Below are 14,279 nucleotides of genomic sequence, written 5' to 3'. Positions count from 1 at the left end.
TCTAAACCTGTGTCTTAGATATTGAGTACAAACTTTGTGGGCTTACTAAATGAAGGGGCAGCTTTTGATGTTGGTGTCAAATATTAAACATGTTATAATATTTTTCTTTTCCTTTTTGAAAGAAAGACCTGAAATGCCTTCAACTCTAAAGCTGTGACTTAGTCTCTTAGATATTGAGTATAAACTTTGTGGTCATACTAAATGAAAAAGCAACTTTATGTTTTCGGTGTCAAACATTATATGTGTTCTAATATTCTTCTTTTCCTTTTTTGAAGGAAAAACCTGAAATAAGTGACAAACCTTCTGCTAAACCTCTGGAATTGAATGGAGGGGCATTAAATTTGAAGATGTACACTTTGGGTAGGTATCATCTGTCCCTCTGGTTCTTTGATCTTTTGTAGCAATGCTTAAATGAGAGTGGCTAAGGACATGGTTCTTTCTCTATTTGGCATTGCTTCTCCATTGATTATATTTAGCTTCAATGTTTTCCCAAGAGCCATCTTAGAAGCATAACATTTGAAGATTTCAGTTATCTCGGCTGTCATGTGACCATTTAGCAAAGTCCAGAATTATTTTCAATTGAACTGTAAATGCAGTGAAAATGTAGAGAGAAACGAAATGATTGAAAATTCTGCAATGTGTATTGTCTGTAGATCTGCCACAAACTATGTCACACATAGGGGTAGAGTGTGAGCACCGGCTGCTGCCAATGCCAAGGCCTTGGGCAAGCGGTCAGGCTGCTGCCAAGGTAGGGCGCTATGAGGGTATGGATGGGTGTGTGTGTGTGTCACAAATATCATGTTTTATTCGAAAAAAATATGATAAATACATTAAATATAAGTCAACCGAACAAAAATGTCAATAAAATGTGTCTTTTTGAAAAAGAAGCCAGAAAATAAAAGACATGAAAAGACATATTTTTTGTGTCTTTTTCGCGTTTTTCTCGCATTTTTCACTGCATGTTAGATTTTTTTTTAAGTGTTCAGCCAAACGTGTGAGTTTCTATTTTTTTTAAATGTATTAAAGAAGAAAGAGAGATGATTAACCAGAAAATTAAGCATAAAAGATGAGAGGGAGCTGCAAGGTGTATGTAGTAATGGGGATGAATTATGTAATAAAGTGGAGAGAGTGATGGCTAACAGAAAATTAGATGCAATAAAGAAGAGAGAGCGAGCAAGAGAGAGAGAGCCCAGCTGCTCGTACGAAACCCTAACCCATAGCAGTAACTCAGCCTTCATATCATGCGGCTGAGTAAATTTGGTCTAGAATGGGGACCAACAAAGTTTTTTTATTTTGTAAATCCTACATATGGATATTATTTACTTTTAATGTACTTTTTTTTCACCCACATCCCTATCATGTTTATTGTTTTATCTAATCATTTTTCAGTGTCTTATTATTAATTTTGTTATTTATTAATTTACCGCTACCTAATTTTTTCGATTTTTTAATTTTCTTGAAAAATTTCCTGAGGTTTTTCCGGTAAATATAATTTTGATGTATTATACCCGAGAAATAACTCACCATATAATACCTATAGACGATATATGTGACAACTCTCTCTCTTTCTCTCTCTCTCTCTCTCTCTATATATATATATATATATATATATATATATATATGAAAACTGAATGGTGACTTTAAATCTAGATGTGACGTCTGGGGACATTAAATTAAGGCCATTCATCTTTTTGATCGGATGGTCCTGATTTGATATTTGCTTTAACATTGTTTTCCCGTAGTGATCACAAGGCGTAGGGCGATGCTCGATGTCTGTTTATTTTTTTAAATGAAAAAGAGCTGCTGATCTAAAAGATCGAAGCTCCTTGTGGAGCATACCCCCTTCGCCACATAACTGGTGTAAGGGGAGACTACGTCTATATACACACTTCCATAAAATCTAACAATTCTAACATTATATAGTTTGATGTCCCCCCACCGTCTCACCCTTCCCTCAAGCTTACAGTGCAATCACCAAAAGTTTTGCCAAGAAGAAGTTGAAATCGCCCGGATGCAAGAGCTTTTATGAAGAAGTTAGCCAATTGGTATTCTGAAGGCTCAATTGGTTCAATGGCCTTCTAAAGATATTCTTCTCAAACAAAATAACAGTCCATCTCTGTATGTTTGGTTTTTTCTTTGAATGTGTGATTGCTTGCTATATAAATGACACTTGATTGTCACAGCATAACTTTGTAGCTTGCTTGATGTGTATGCCCATATCTTTTAGCAGACCCTTCAGCCACACAATTTTCATTTTCATGGTAGCTATTGCTATATATTCAGGATCCAAACCTACTGAATGGCTAAAAAATAAAATCCGTCTATGAAAGTACCATAAATTGTTGCTAAATGCATCCATGCCATGAATGATTGCTAATGCTCCTGTGAGGACCATTTTTTGGCAACAGTTTTTTAATTTTTAGCCATCTGATAACATCTGGCATCTTGTAGATATATATACATATATATTATTTATTATCTATTTCCACTGTCTGGGATGTCTAGTAGTTCTAATCTTTATTTTATTTTATTTTTCCCTTAAAAGGCTAATGGCATGAGAGTGCAAAGTTATGTACCCAAAAGGGCTTCGTTGGCCATCTAACCTGCATGTGTCTGGTGGCCCAATGCTCACAATTGATTTCATGCTTATAAGTTTTTGGCAGATCAAATGCATGTCAAAGTTAATTTCTAAACTGTGTTGGTTTCTCCTATTCATCCTCCCCTCTTTTTTGTTTTTCTGTGTCAGCTATCTAACAGATAGGAAGATTCTTGATGGTTTATCACTTGAGGTAGCTGCAGGAAGGAGTGTGGCGATTGTTGGCACTAGCGGCAGTGGTAAGACGTTTCAAAGCCCTTTAAGATCGGCAGTCTGAGGAAGTGTTGGTGATGTCTAGAATATTTAAAATTTCTATATGAAAACTTGCTTTCACTCCTCTGGCACATGCTCCTAATCTTGCATCACATTGGATCTACAAAAGGGTTGCCTGTGTTGAGTTGGCACAACTTGGTTGTGGGTAAGGGTCTGTGGAAAACCAAAAAAAAGAAAAGGGTTAGGTGCAACCATCCGTTTGGTGATTTTTGTACATAATTGGGCTCACAACATTGTCATGTATATCGTGTACGGGTATTAAGCAGCGAGGAATTTCTCGGATATAATACGACAAAGTTGTATATCTCGGGAAAATGTCAGCAGATTTTAAAGCATTTTAAAAAAATCCTGAAAATTATGTAAAAATAAAATAAATGAGAAATTTAAAAAATATTGAAAAATTACTAGATAAGCAATAAATTAAAATTAGAAAATGAAAACTAACAGTATGACAAATACATAACTAACAAAAGTTTATAGCCCTGTGATTGTGGCTGCTCGCAGGCTTCAAGCCTTCAATTTTTAACCTAGCTTATGTCCAACGAAAACTTAGCTTCTGTCCCACGACTCCTGTCGATGCTTGTAGCTTGCAAGCTTCAACTTCTCATGGTCAACCTCCGTCCGTCGACCCCTCTCAGCTTGTGTCCATCTGTCCATCTGGCGACTCCCTTCTCAACTTCAAAGTTCAAACCCAAAGTTTCAACACGTATTGACCTAACCCCTTTTCACCCGAACGAGTGTTGATTTTAACGTAATCCTTCTTTTCTACCTAAAAGTACCTTTTTGCCATTTAAAGGGAAGGTCAAGTTTAAAAAGAACCTTCAATATTGCATGCGATGCCATTGTTTAAACCAATGTTGTAAAACGCATATCGGAAGCCGTATTGGTCGGGCTTTAAGTTACGCCGCATCGTAACGTATCGTAACCGTATCGTAATTTTTTTAAAAAATTATTAATAAATCAGGAAAAAATAAAAAAAATCGGAAAATTCATAAAAAAATCAGAAAAAATTAAAAATAATAAATTCTTCGTAGAAAACATGTTTGAGATAATGATAGACTTATTATTACTATAAACTTATGCGTTCAATAGTTCATCATTCATAAACATCAAAATTCATAACAATATCGTTCAACAAAGCAGATGCCATAGAGTGATAAAACATTCAAGTGTTCAATAACCATAGATTCATAACTCTTAAGTCGTTCGATACATATAAAATGAAAGCACTCTTGAGTCTTGACTTGACTCTCAATCATGATTCATCCTTCATAATCTTCATCATCTTTATCTTCATCGTCAAAAATTGGAAGATCCTCACCAACATATTCAACACCAGCAGTGCCAGTAAGTCAGTAACAGACTCTCCTTCATCAACAAAGCCTTCTATTGTTTCAGCTTCAAGGTTGAAGCATTCAAGATCTTCATCATCAAATATTGTAGCTGGTTCTTCCTCAATCCATGGCTCTAGATCGTCAAAATTTTCCAGGCTGATAGGATCGAACTGAGATGTGTGCTTCCTTGCTAATGATTTTTCTAATTCTCTACGTTAAATAAGAGAAAACTTGTTGATATATAATTTCATATAAATATGTTGTACAAAAAATGTAAACATTAAGCTATATGCCTATATTACCTTTGTTTCAACCTCATATTATATCGAACAAAGACAAGGTCATTCAACCTTTTATGTTCGAACCTATTCCTTTTTTTTGCTATGGATATGTTGGAACACACTCCAGTTCCTTTCGCATCCACTAGCACTGCATGTCTTGCTGAGGACTTTGATTGCAAAACGTGCTAGGTTTGGACAATCTAACCCATACCTATTCCACCACAAATCTAGACAAAAATATAACAAATCAATGTGAAAGTTTTAAAAGAATCAAATGTAACAAATGCAAAGTAAATTAAAAATTTCTATGTATTTACCTGGACGCATGGTTGTCCTGGCTCGAATGGCGACAGGTTGTCCCATGTTTCGAAAACAAGTATCATATATAGATCCAACTCATTGTGCACAACATCTTGTTCTCTAGAATCTGCCACTAACCCGTTAATACAATCCAACAAACCACTTAAGACTTCTCCGTCTTTCTTAAGTGTATGAGAAAATCTAATTGCAGGATTTAGATAGTAAGCTGCTGCATGAAGAGGTTGATGAAGCTGTCCAGTCCACCTTTTATCTATAATCTTTCATATGAGCATATATAACTTTTTCTTTCCTTTCAAGTTGTCTCGAATTGCCTCTTTTGCTTTATCCAGCCTCATATAAGTACCCTATGGAAGACCTATCTTCGCTGTCAGCTAACCTGAGAACTTTAACTAATGGAACACAAACCTTCAATAGCTTCACACATGATTTCCAAAATTCGTTATTGAATACAATATCCACAACTAAAGAAACATTTCTTTTATGAGCATGTGGATATGCAACTCATTCTTCACTAGCGAACATCTGCCTCAAAGGAGTTCTTTGTTTCACCACACTCTGCACAATCAATACATTTGTGGCAAATCTAGTTTGTGCAGGTCGTATTAATTCAACTCCTTTTGTAAACTTTCTCATCAAACTCAATACATATGCATGATTATAGATAAATTTTGTTACCTCTTGACATTGGTCAGTGACTGATTTCATGTCATGCATCTCATAAGATATTGAAGCATTAGATTAACACAATGAGTGACACATGGACTCCAAAAAATGTTCTATACTTTTGAAATAACAAATCTCCTGCAGCTCTATAATTTGCAGCATTATCTGTAATAAACTGTACAATGTTTGCAGGTTCAACTTCTTGTACGACATTATCAAAAACATTGAACAAAATCTCAACAGTCTTAGGAAAAGCAGACAAGTCAAGAGATTTCAAGAACATTGTACCTTTAGGGCAATAAACAAGAAAATTTACAAGTGTTCTTGACCTTGTATCAGTCCATCCATCTGACATAATGGAGCAACTTGTTTCTTTCCAACATAATTTCAACTCATCGCAATGTTCAGACACTTCTTTGACCGTATCCTGAAGAATTTTGCCCATCAACTGATGATCTGATGACATTTTGAATTTGGGGCCTATAGAAGTTGTTGAAGCATATTAGATGGGTCTTGGGACCAGGTTTGGATCCATACCCGATCCATCGTGTAGCCCTTGTTGGGCCTTACTTAAAGATTGTAACCCTAATTTTGAGAGAGAATGAAATCTTAAGAGAGAGAGAGTCTGGCTGCTAGTGGCCACCAGTTCCTCCTCATCCGTGGTTTTTTCCCTCGTGTTGAGGGTTTTTCCACGTTACATCGTGTTCATCGTATTCCTTTTTCCCTATATTTCGTGTTTCTACATGGCATCAGAGCCGACGAGTTTGGGAAATTTTTTGGGGTTGTGAAGTTTCAACCCTAATTCCTCTATCACTCACTGCTGCTGCCGCCGCCGCTTCTGCCTCCACCGACGCCTTCGCTGTGAAACCCTAGCGTCGCCCCTCTCTTTGCTGCTGGTTCCGCCTTCGCCGTGAAACCCTAGCGTCCCTGTCTGCCGCCATCGTCCCATTGCCGTCGTGGAACCCTAGCGTCGCCCCTCTCTTTTATCAGCTTTGATTTGGGCATCGGTGCATATTTTTTCGTTCCAGAAGAAATTTCAGTGTTCTATCGACGTGATGGCAGATTCTCGTATGGGAGAGTGGATCATCGACAGTGGCGCTACTCACCACATGACCGGCGATCCTAAGGTCTTTCATGGGTATAAACTTTCGTCAGGAAAGGAACGTGTTTCTCTTGCCGATGGTTCATCTATCTCTGTGGCTGGGAAAGGGAGTCTCTCACTTTTGAACAAGTTCTTAGTCCACAATGGTCTGCATGTTCCCCATCTTCCCTTGAACCTCTTGTCGGTTAGCAAGATCACAAAAGAGTTGAATTGCGAACTTATCTTTTCTGTTGATCGATGTGTTATGCAGGACTTGGTGGCAGGAAAGAGGATTGGGATTGGTCTAGCTTCTGACGGGCTATATTGTTTACCTATGCGTGCTGCGCAGGTTCTCATGATGGCAGTCAGCCAAGCAACGAAGAACATAAGGGACTCCCTTCAGTTGATTCTACGTTGGCGCTGCCTTTTGGACTTCTTAGGCAGCTGTTTCCTGATTTATGTTCTAGGTTAGATATGACTATAGTGTCCTGTGATGTCTGTCACCTGGCCAAACATGTTAGGGCTTCATACCCTTTGTCTAGCCATCGGTCTAATGAGGTATTTGCCATGATTCATTCTGATGTGTGGGGGTCTTCAGGGATTCCTTCTTGTCATGGTTTTCAGTATTTTATCACCTTTATAGATGATTGTTCTCGTAACACGATTGTCTACTTGTTGAAAGACCGTAGTGAAGTTCCTATTGTCATAGAGACTTTCATTGCATATGTGGAAACTCAATATGGAGCATCTGTTAAGACCTTTCGATCTGACAATGCTCGTGAGTATATGTGTCAGTCTGTTGATAGCTTCTTTCGAAGAAAGGGAATTGTTCATGAGACTTCCTGTAGTTATACTCCTCCTCAAAATGGAGTTGCTGAACGAAAGAATCATCAGTTATTGAATATGACTCGAGCTCTTCTTTTTCAACGTCATGTTCCAAAAAGGTATTGGGGGGATGCTGTGTTGACCAGTGCGTATCTTATAAACCGTTTGCCTAGTCGTGTGTTGAATGGGCAAACGCCTCATTCTATGTTACTGGGGAGTCGTGAACCTTTCTCTCTTCCACCAAGAGTCTTTGGTTGTGTTTGCTTTATTCACAATCATAGTCCTCACATTAAAAAGCTTGATCCAAGGTCTATTAAGGGCATATTTCTAGGTTATTCTCCCACTCAAAAAGGGTATAAGTGTCGGGACCCTTCCACTGGTCGTGCCTATGTTACTAAAGATGTGACTTTCCTTGAACATGCTTCCTATTTTGGTGAGAATCCTCTTTAGGGGGAGAATTCTATGTCAAAGGAAGAGTATTCTTCGAGTCAGGAAATTCAGTTTACAGATTTTTTGGACTACAGGCGTGAATCTGTTGGTCCTTCTATTGAGGTGCTTGAACAAGAGAAAAATGGAGAGTGTTCTACTGGGGCAGAAGATGAATGCAATCGTCTGTTTGGGCAAGTTTACTCTAGGCGAAGAGTCTGTACAGATGAGATGACAGGTGGTAAGAATTCTACTCCCAATCCAGTTAGTCCTTCCCTGGATGACCCAAGTCGTGCTCAGAAGCAACCTGTTGAAGAAGAGATTCAGACTATTGCTGCAAGTGAAGAGCTTCCCATCGCCCTGCGAAAGGGTGTCAGGTCATGTACTTAACATCCTATTGGTAACTTTGTTTCATATTCTAGATTGAGCAAGGACTACAAATGTTTTGTATCTTCTCTTTCTTTAGCTATGATTCCCAGGAATGTTGCTGAGGCTCAGAGTATGCAATGCAAGAAGAGATGGATGCCCTGAGAAGAAACATGACATGGGAAGTTGTAAAGATTCCTGAGGCGGCTCACTTGGTTGGATCTAAGTGGGTCTACACCATCAAGTACAAACCAGATGGAAGTATTGAAAGATACAAAGCTCGTCTTGTGGCCAAGGGGTTTAGTCAGAAATATGAGATTGATTACTTGGAAACATTTGCTCCTGTTGCGAAGATGAAGACTGTCAGAGTCATTATCTCCTTAGCTGTGATGAAGGAGCGGAAGATGTACCAACTTGATGTCAAGAACGCTTTTCTCAATGGAGACCTTGAAGAGGAAGTATATATGTGTATGCCTCCAGGATATGAGGAACGTGGAAAATGTTGCAAGCTAAGGAAAGCTTTATATGGGCTCAAACAATCTCCTCGAGCATGGTTTGAACGACTTAGACTTGTCATGAGACAATGTGGATACCATCAAGGGAATGGAGATCATACACTCTTTGTGAAGAGAAATGAGAAAAAGGTTACTATTTTGTTGGTATATGTTGATGATATGATTGTCACAGGTGATGATAAAGATGAAATAATTAAGTTAATGAAATTGTTGGCAATCGAGTTTGATCTCAAGGACCTTGGTAAGTTGAAATATTTCCTTGGCATTGAAATTGCTAGGTCTGGGACTAGCCTCGTGCTAAATCAACGGAAGTACACTCTAGATTTGTTAAAGGAGACCGGGAAACTGGGGTGTAGACCAGCTTCTACTCCTCTAGATACTGGACACAAGTTGAGTCTTAGAGATGGAGAGTTGCTCTGTGAAGAAGCTAAGGGAAGATATCAATGTCTGGTTAGAAAGCTGATTTATCTTACCCTCAGGAGACCAGATATCACTTTTGCGGTGAATGTATTGAGTCAATTCATGCATGCACCTACTGATGCACACCGGAAGGTTGTGGACAGAATATTGTGCTATTTGAAGAGAAATCCTGGCAAGGGACTCTTATATGTGAAACAAGAGACTATAGAGATCGAGGGGCATTCCGATGCAGACTGGGCATGGTGTGTTGATACTAGACGGTCTACCACAGGGTACTGTGTCTACTTGGAAGGAAACCTTGTCGATTGGAGGAGCAAGAGACAGGATGTGTGTTCTCGATCTAGTGCAGAGGTAGAGTATAGAGCTATTGCTATGGGAGTGTCAGAGTTACTATGGCTGAAAATATTGTTGACTGATATCGGAATAGAGATTGAACGACCTATGAAGATGTACTGTGACAACAAGTCTGCAATCAACTTAGCCAACAACCCTGTACTACAGGACAGAACAAAGCATGTTGAGATTGATCGTCACTTCATTCGTGAAAGGATTGATGCTAAAGAGTTAATTTTACCTTACATGAAGTCTGAAGACCAAACCGCTGATGTTCTGACGAAAGCTCTATCTTCGACTTCGTTCGAGAGAAATGTATCCAAGTTGGGCTTGTTTGATATGTATGCCCAACTTGAGGGGGAGTGTTGAAGCATATTAGATGGGTCTTGAAGCCGGGTCTGGATCCATACCCGATCCATCGTGTAGCCCTTGTTGGGCCTTACTTAAAGATTGTAACCCTAATTTTGAGAGAGTGAATGAAATCTTAAGAGAGAGAGAGTCTGGCTGCTAGTGGGCACCAGTTCCTCCTCATCCGTGGTTTTTTCCCTCGTGTTGAGGGTTTTTCCACGTTACATCGTGTTCATCGTATTCCCTTTTCCCTATATTTCGTGTTTCTACAGAAGCAATTGCATCTGCCATGGATTGGAATTGAAAAGATTTAGCTGCATTAAATAGAATACATGCTTCGTAAACCATTTCCCTACCATCTTTTTGTGCATGATATAGTATATCTTTAGATGTCATAGCAGCACGAATCTGCGGTTGACCACCTAGGTTAGTATATGAAGGGAAAAAACTCTTAATAGAACCAACACTAGACCTACAGTAGGAACTCTACCACTAGGTGGTCGCATATCACGTTTGGCCCTAATATCTGCTGTGCCTCTTCTCTTCCTTCTCGTTATGCCAAATCGACCTCCTTCATACATGATCCCTTTTCCTGTACGATCTCTACCTCTTGAGGTCTCCAAATCTATTCTTAGACTGCTATCATCATCATCATCACATTCATAAGCTTCTTCCTCTTCTTTTTCATCTTCGGAAGGCTCATTATAGCCTACATCTGCCTTTTTAATTTCTTTTTGTATCATCTTTTAACGTAAAACATGAAGCATATCTAAACATTTGACGAACTACCCTAACTAGAGTCAGACACAAAAGACCCTCGCCGACTAGAAGGAGGACGACCACGAACAAGTCTCTTCTCAGGATGAATATCCCAACAGAAATCCACAGAATGCCCCAACTTGTTACAATGACTACAATGCCGAACAGGACGTTGTCCAGTCCCTGAGGCACGACTAACAAACGCTGAGGGAGAACTCCCATGGCTGGAGTCAATATGCATGACTTGGCGACGTTGTTCCTCAGATTCTACCCGGGCATACACCTCCTCAATCCCAGGAATCTCGTCACAATTGAGAATTTGGCTCCTAATGGATTCAAATTCATCACGTAATCCTCCAAGGAAAATAAAAGTCCGGTCCATTCATTCTTTTTCCCAGTTTAAGGCATGATCAGAACCACAATGCCAGTCATCATTCACATGATAGTCCAGTTCCTCCCATTTAGTCTTCAGGGCTGCAAAGAAGGATGCCACAGACAAGTCACCCTGTTTAAGAGAGTAGATGCCACGTTTGATTTGGTACGTGCGCAAGACTCTCTTCTTACGGCCATACATTCATGCAAGCACAGTCCACATGTCATATGCAGTCGACTTACGCAAGATCGGAGGCTGAATATCAGCGGAAACAGAACTAATGACCCATACTTTAACTTGGCTATCTTCCAACGCCCAAGTCGCCCATTGTGGATCCGTTTTAGAAGGTGCAGGTTTCTCCCCAGTGATATAGGGAAGGTGACCGCGACTGGTAATCCCTATTTCAAGTGCAACAGACCAAGAGAGATAGTTGTCTTTGTTCAGCCGAATGGAAGTGACTTGAACAGGCAAGTTCTCGCTCTTGGTATTACTGCCCGAGTCAAAGGCAGCATCGATCTTGGAAGTCATCTCTTCGGCCATCACAATCACCAAAGTAAAGCAATACCCAACACCAGGAAACGCGACACCAGCACAAGAGACAACAGGACAAGAGGCGGCGAAGGCGGAAGAACCACGGCGGAAGAAGCCCTGACGGCGGTGGCAGAAGTAGCCCTGACGGCGACGGCGAGTGAAACCCTGGCGGCGGCGGAAGAACGACGGCGCCGTAGGTCACCAGCGGCGGAGGCACGGAACAACGGTGATGGCGACAGGTGCACAAACCAGCGGCGGGCGCAAAGAAAGTCCAAGCGACGGTGGCGGCGGAAACTGCAGCGGTGGCAGGGGCGAAAAAAAAAAAAAAAAAAAACTCCGACAGCGGCGGAAACTCCACGATCACACCAAAAAACCCACACGTGCTGGCTCTGATACCATGTAGAAACAAGCAACACAAGAAGAGAACGGAGAAGAAACACACGATATACGTGGAAAACCTCAGTAAGAGGTGAAAAACCATGGAGAAGCTCTAACCTAGGGGCAAAACCGCAACCCTAGGAAAGAGAATGTTATTTCCACTTAATCTACAATTACACAATAAGTGGGTTTATATAAGAGGGAGACCCGCCTAGGGTGCCGAGCCACTCTCGGTACCCGCGCCCTTGGGACCGGTCCATATCCAGACCCGGTTCCCTATACAAGATATTCTAACGCATATCAATTATTCAAAAGCTGATTTCCACTAAAGCAACTCCACTCATCGATCATGAGACATGGTGCTACTCTTATCTTCTTGGCAAGGCCTACACTTTTGATTGATGTTGTTTTGCTTGGTTTAGTTGAATTGAAATGAAATTAGCATTCCTTTTTCCATGTGATTGTCCCATTTTGAGATGTTTTATTTCATTTTGCTGCTATTCTTGCATCAATCAAGGTTATGGCCAAATAATTATTTGATCTTATTTTCTTTGGTAGTTCGTGAGGTCACAGTGTGTTATATTAATTCCAGAGCTTATGTGCGTTGCATTATTGCAGAGCACATAATTCATCACTAATTTTTGCTAATAAGCAGTGTTGTACGATACGGGGCCGATACGTACGATACGATACGTATCTTTTACAAAATACGATACGATACACGCCCTGTATTGTATGATACAGGCTGATTTAAAAAAATGGGGGCTGGAACCCCCCTTTTCGAGTTTTTTTTATAAAAACCCAACCCTTCTTCATTTTTAACCTAGAGATTGTGCTGCCGTGGAGGGAAATTATCGATTTTCAAAATGAAATCATCGATTAAACCATGGATTTGTGCGTGGGTGGCTGATTCTCGTTGGGAGGGAAGAGGTTTTTTTAAATCGTGAATGAAGAAGAAGATGGAGATGAGGATGAGAATGAATATGATGAAGATTATGAATGAGAGCCGAGAGTGCTTTCATTTTATATGTATTGACATTGAACATTTTCACAATTTCATTATCATCTTATGATGTAATACTTACCATCTAAAACTTGTTTTCTAATGTGGTATCTCATAGACTTATGGACCTTATGACTTATAAATCTATGTGTTTTTTATGAAGAACATATTATTCTTGTTTTTTACTGATTTTTTATGAATTTTTTGAATTTTTTTCCTACTTTTTCTTATTTATTAAAAAAAACGATACGGTTACGATACGTTACGATATTTTACGACACAACGTATCTTAAAGGTAGACCGATACGGCTTACAATACACTTTTTACAACATTGCTAATAAGTTTTCATGTAGTTCATAAGGTTATTTTTTTCTTTTTCCTTTTTATTTTAGGTTCTCTAGTTTTATGGAACCTTCCTAGTCCCCGTTTCGAACTATCATATGGTTCTTTCTTTTTTCGGTGCATAGTACTATCTCTCTCTCTCTCTCTCTCACACACACACACACACACACACACACACACGAGCACACACTTCTACTTATTTGTATCATCACATTCTTTGGTTCTTGTTGTTTATTTGTGAGAATGTTCAATTGCAGGTAAATCAACAGTTCTTAGGCTTCTATATCGGTTTTTCGACTCTGACAGTGGAACTGTAAGGTTCAATGACTTTCATCTTATAAACTATTTGGAATTTCATCTCTCTCTCTCACACACACACACACATATATACACATGTCTACCCTGTTTGTAGTAATTTCTGTTTCTGTGTACAACTTTTCTTTATTATGGTGGCCTAGAACGACAATAGTCTATGGATCCTGTCCTCTTGATCATCGTAATACTTGTGATTGCTCACTATTGAAATCTCTGGTTGCATTGTGATACATGGGTTGATTGAACCAAGCTAGCCATTCCTGTAAAATGCTTTGTGGTACTTCCTTCTGGAATCCATACAGTTGGAAAGTCCACTTTTTCATCTTTGCTGTTGAGCCTACTTGCTATGGAGTCGTGAGATTGGTAGTTTGTATTATTTAAGTTAGTTGGAGGCTCTGAAACATGGGAGCACCTGAAAAGGCCATGCACCCATGCAACGAGGGTCGACATGGGTGTGCACTGGGGTGTGGCACTGGCAGCCTTAATTTTTTTTTTAATTTTTTGGGTCTAGCTTAGTTATTTCTGTACATTTTGTGTATATTTTAGTATTTTTTTTGTGTTCAGTAATATATGTTTTTATGAATATACACAATGAATTTATGTGTTTATTTAGCTAAACTCTTTTATGATCCAGGCAAAGTCATTTAAGGATCTGTATGATGCAAGTTAGATCAGTTACTCTGGTTCCATCCTAAATTTCAGGATAAATTAGAAAGTCAAAAAGCCAGTTTGGCAACCCCTGGCACCAGCAGTAATTTTCACATGTAATGTAGCATATAATCTGCTTATGCCAAA

At 39.4% G+C, this 14,279-nt stretch overlaps 2 protein-coding genes across 2 annotated transcripts in view; one reads left to right on the top strand and one right to left on the bottom strand.

Annotated features, from left to right (window-relative positions):
• Window positions 1-14,279, top strand: part of LOC116254536 (ABC transporter B family member 25, mitochondrial-like) — a 49,075-nt gene that overhangs the window by 27,644 nt on the left and 7,152 nt on the right. The window contains 4 exon segments of the mRNA XM_031629983.2: window positions 276-330; window positions 333-360; window positions 2,747-2,835; window positions 13,427-13,482. Of these exon segments, the coding sequence (XP_031485843.1) occupies window positions 276-330; window positions 333-360; window positions 2,747-2,835; window positions 13,427-13,482 (228 nt within the window).
• LOC126410069 (uncharacterized) lies at window positions 4,034-4,679 on the bottom strand. Its single transcript, XM_050077926.1, has 2 exons — window positions 4,506-4,679; window positions 4,034-4,413 (listed from the first exon to the last, which is right to left on the bottom strand). Exons 1-2 carry the CDS (start codon window positions 4,520-4,522, stop codon window positions 4,125-4,127), a joined length of 306 nt encoding a protein of 101 aa, XP_049933883.1. The 5' UTR covers window positions 4,523-4,679; the 3' UTR covers window positions 4,034-4,124.

The sequence above is a fragment of the Nymphaea colorata genome, chromosome 5 (assembly GCF_008831285.2).
Source record: "Nymphaea colorata isolate Beijing-Zhang1983 chromosome 5, ASM883128v2, whole genome shotgun sequence".
Classification (NCBI taxonomy): domain Eukaryota; kingdom Viridiplantae; phylum Streptophyta; class Magnoliopsida; order Nymphaeales; family Nymphaeaceae; genus Nymphaea; species Nymphaea colorata.
The sequence above is the reverse complement of the archived record's forward strand: the minus strand, read 5'-3'. Positions and strand labels throughout refer to the sequence as shown.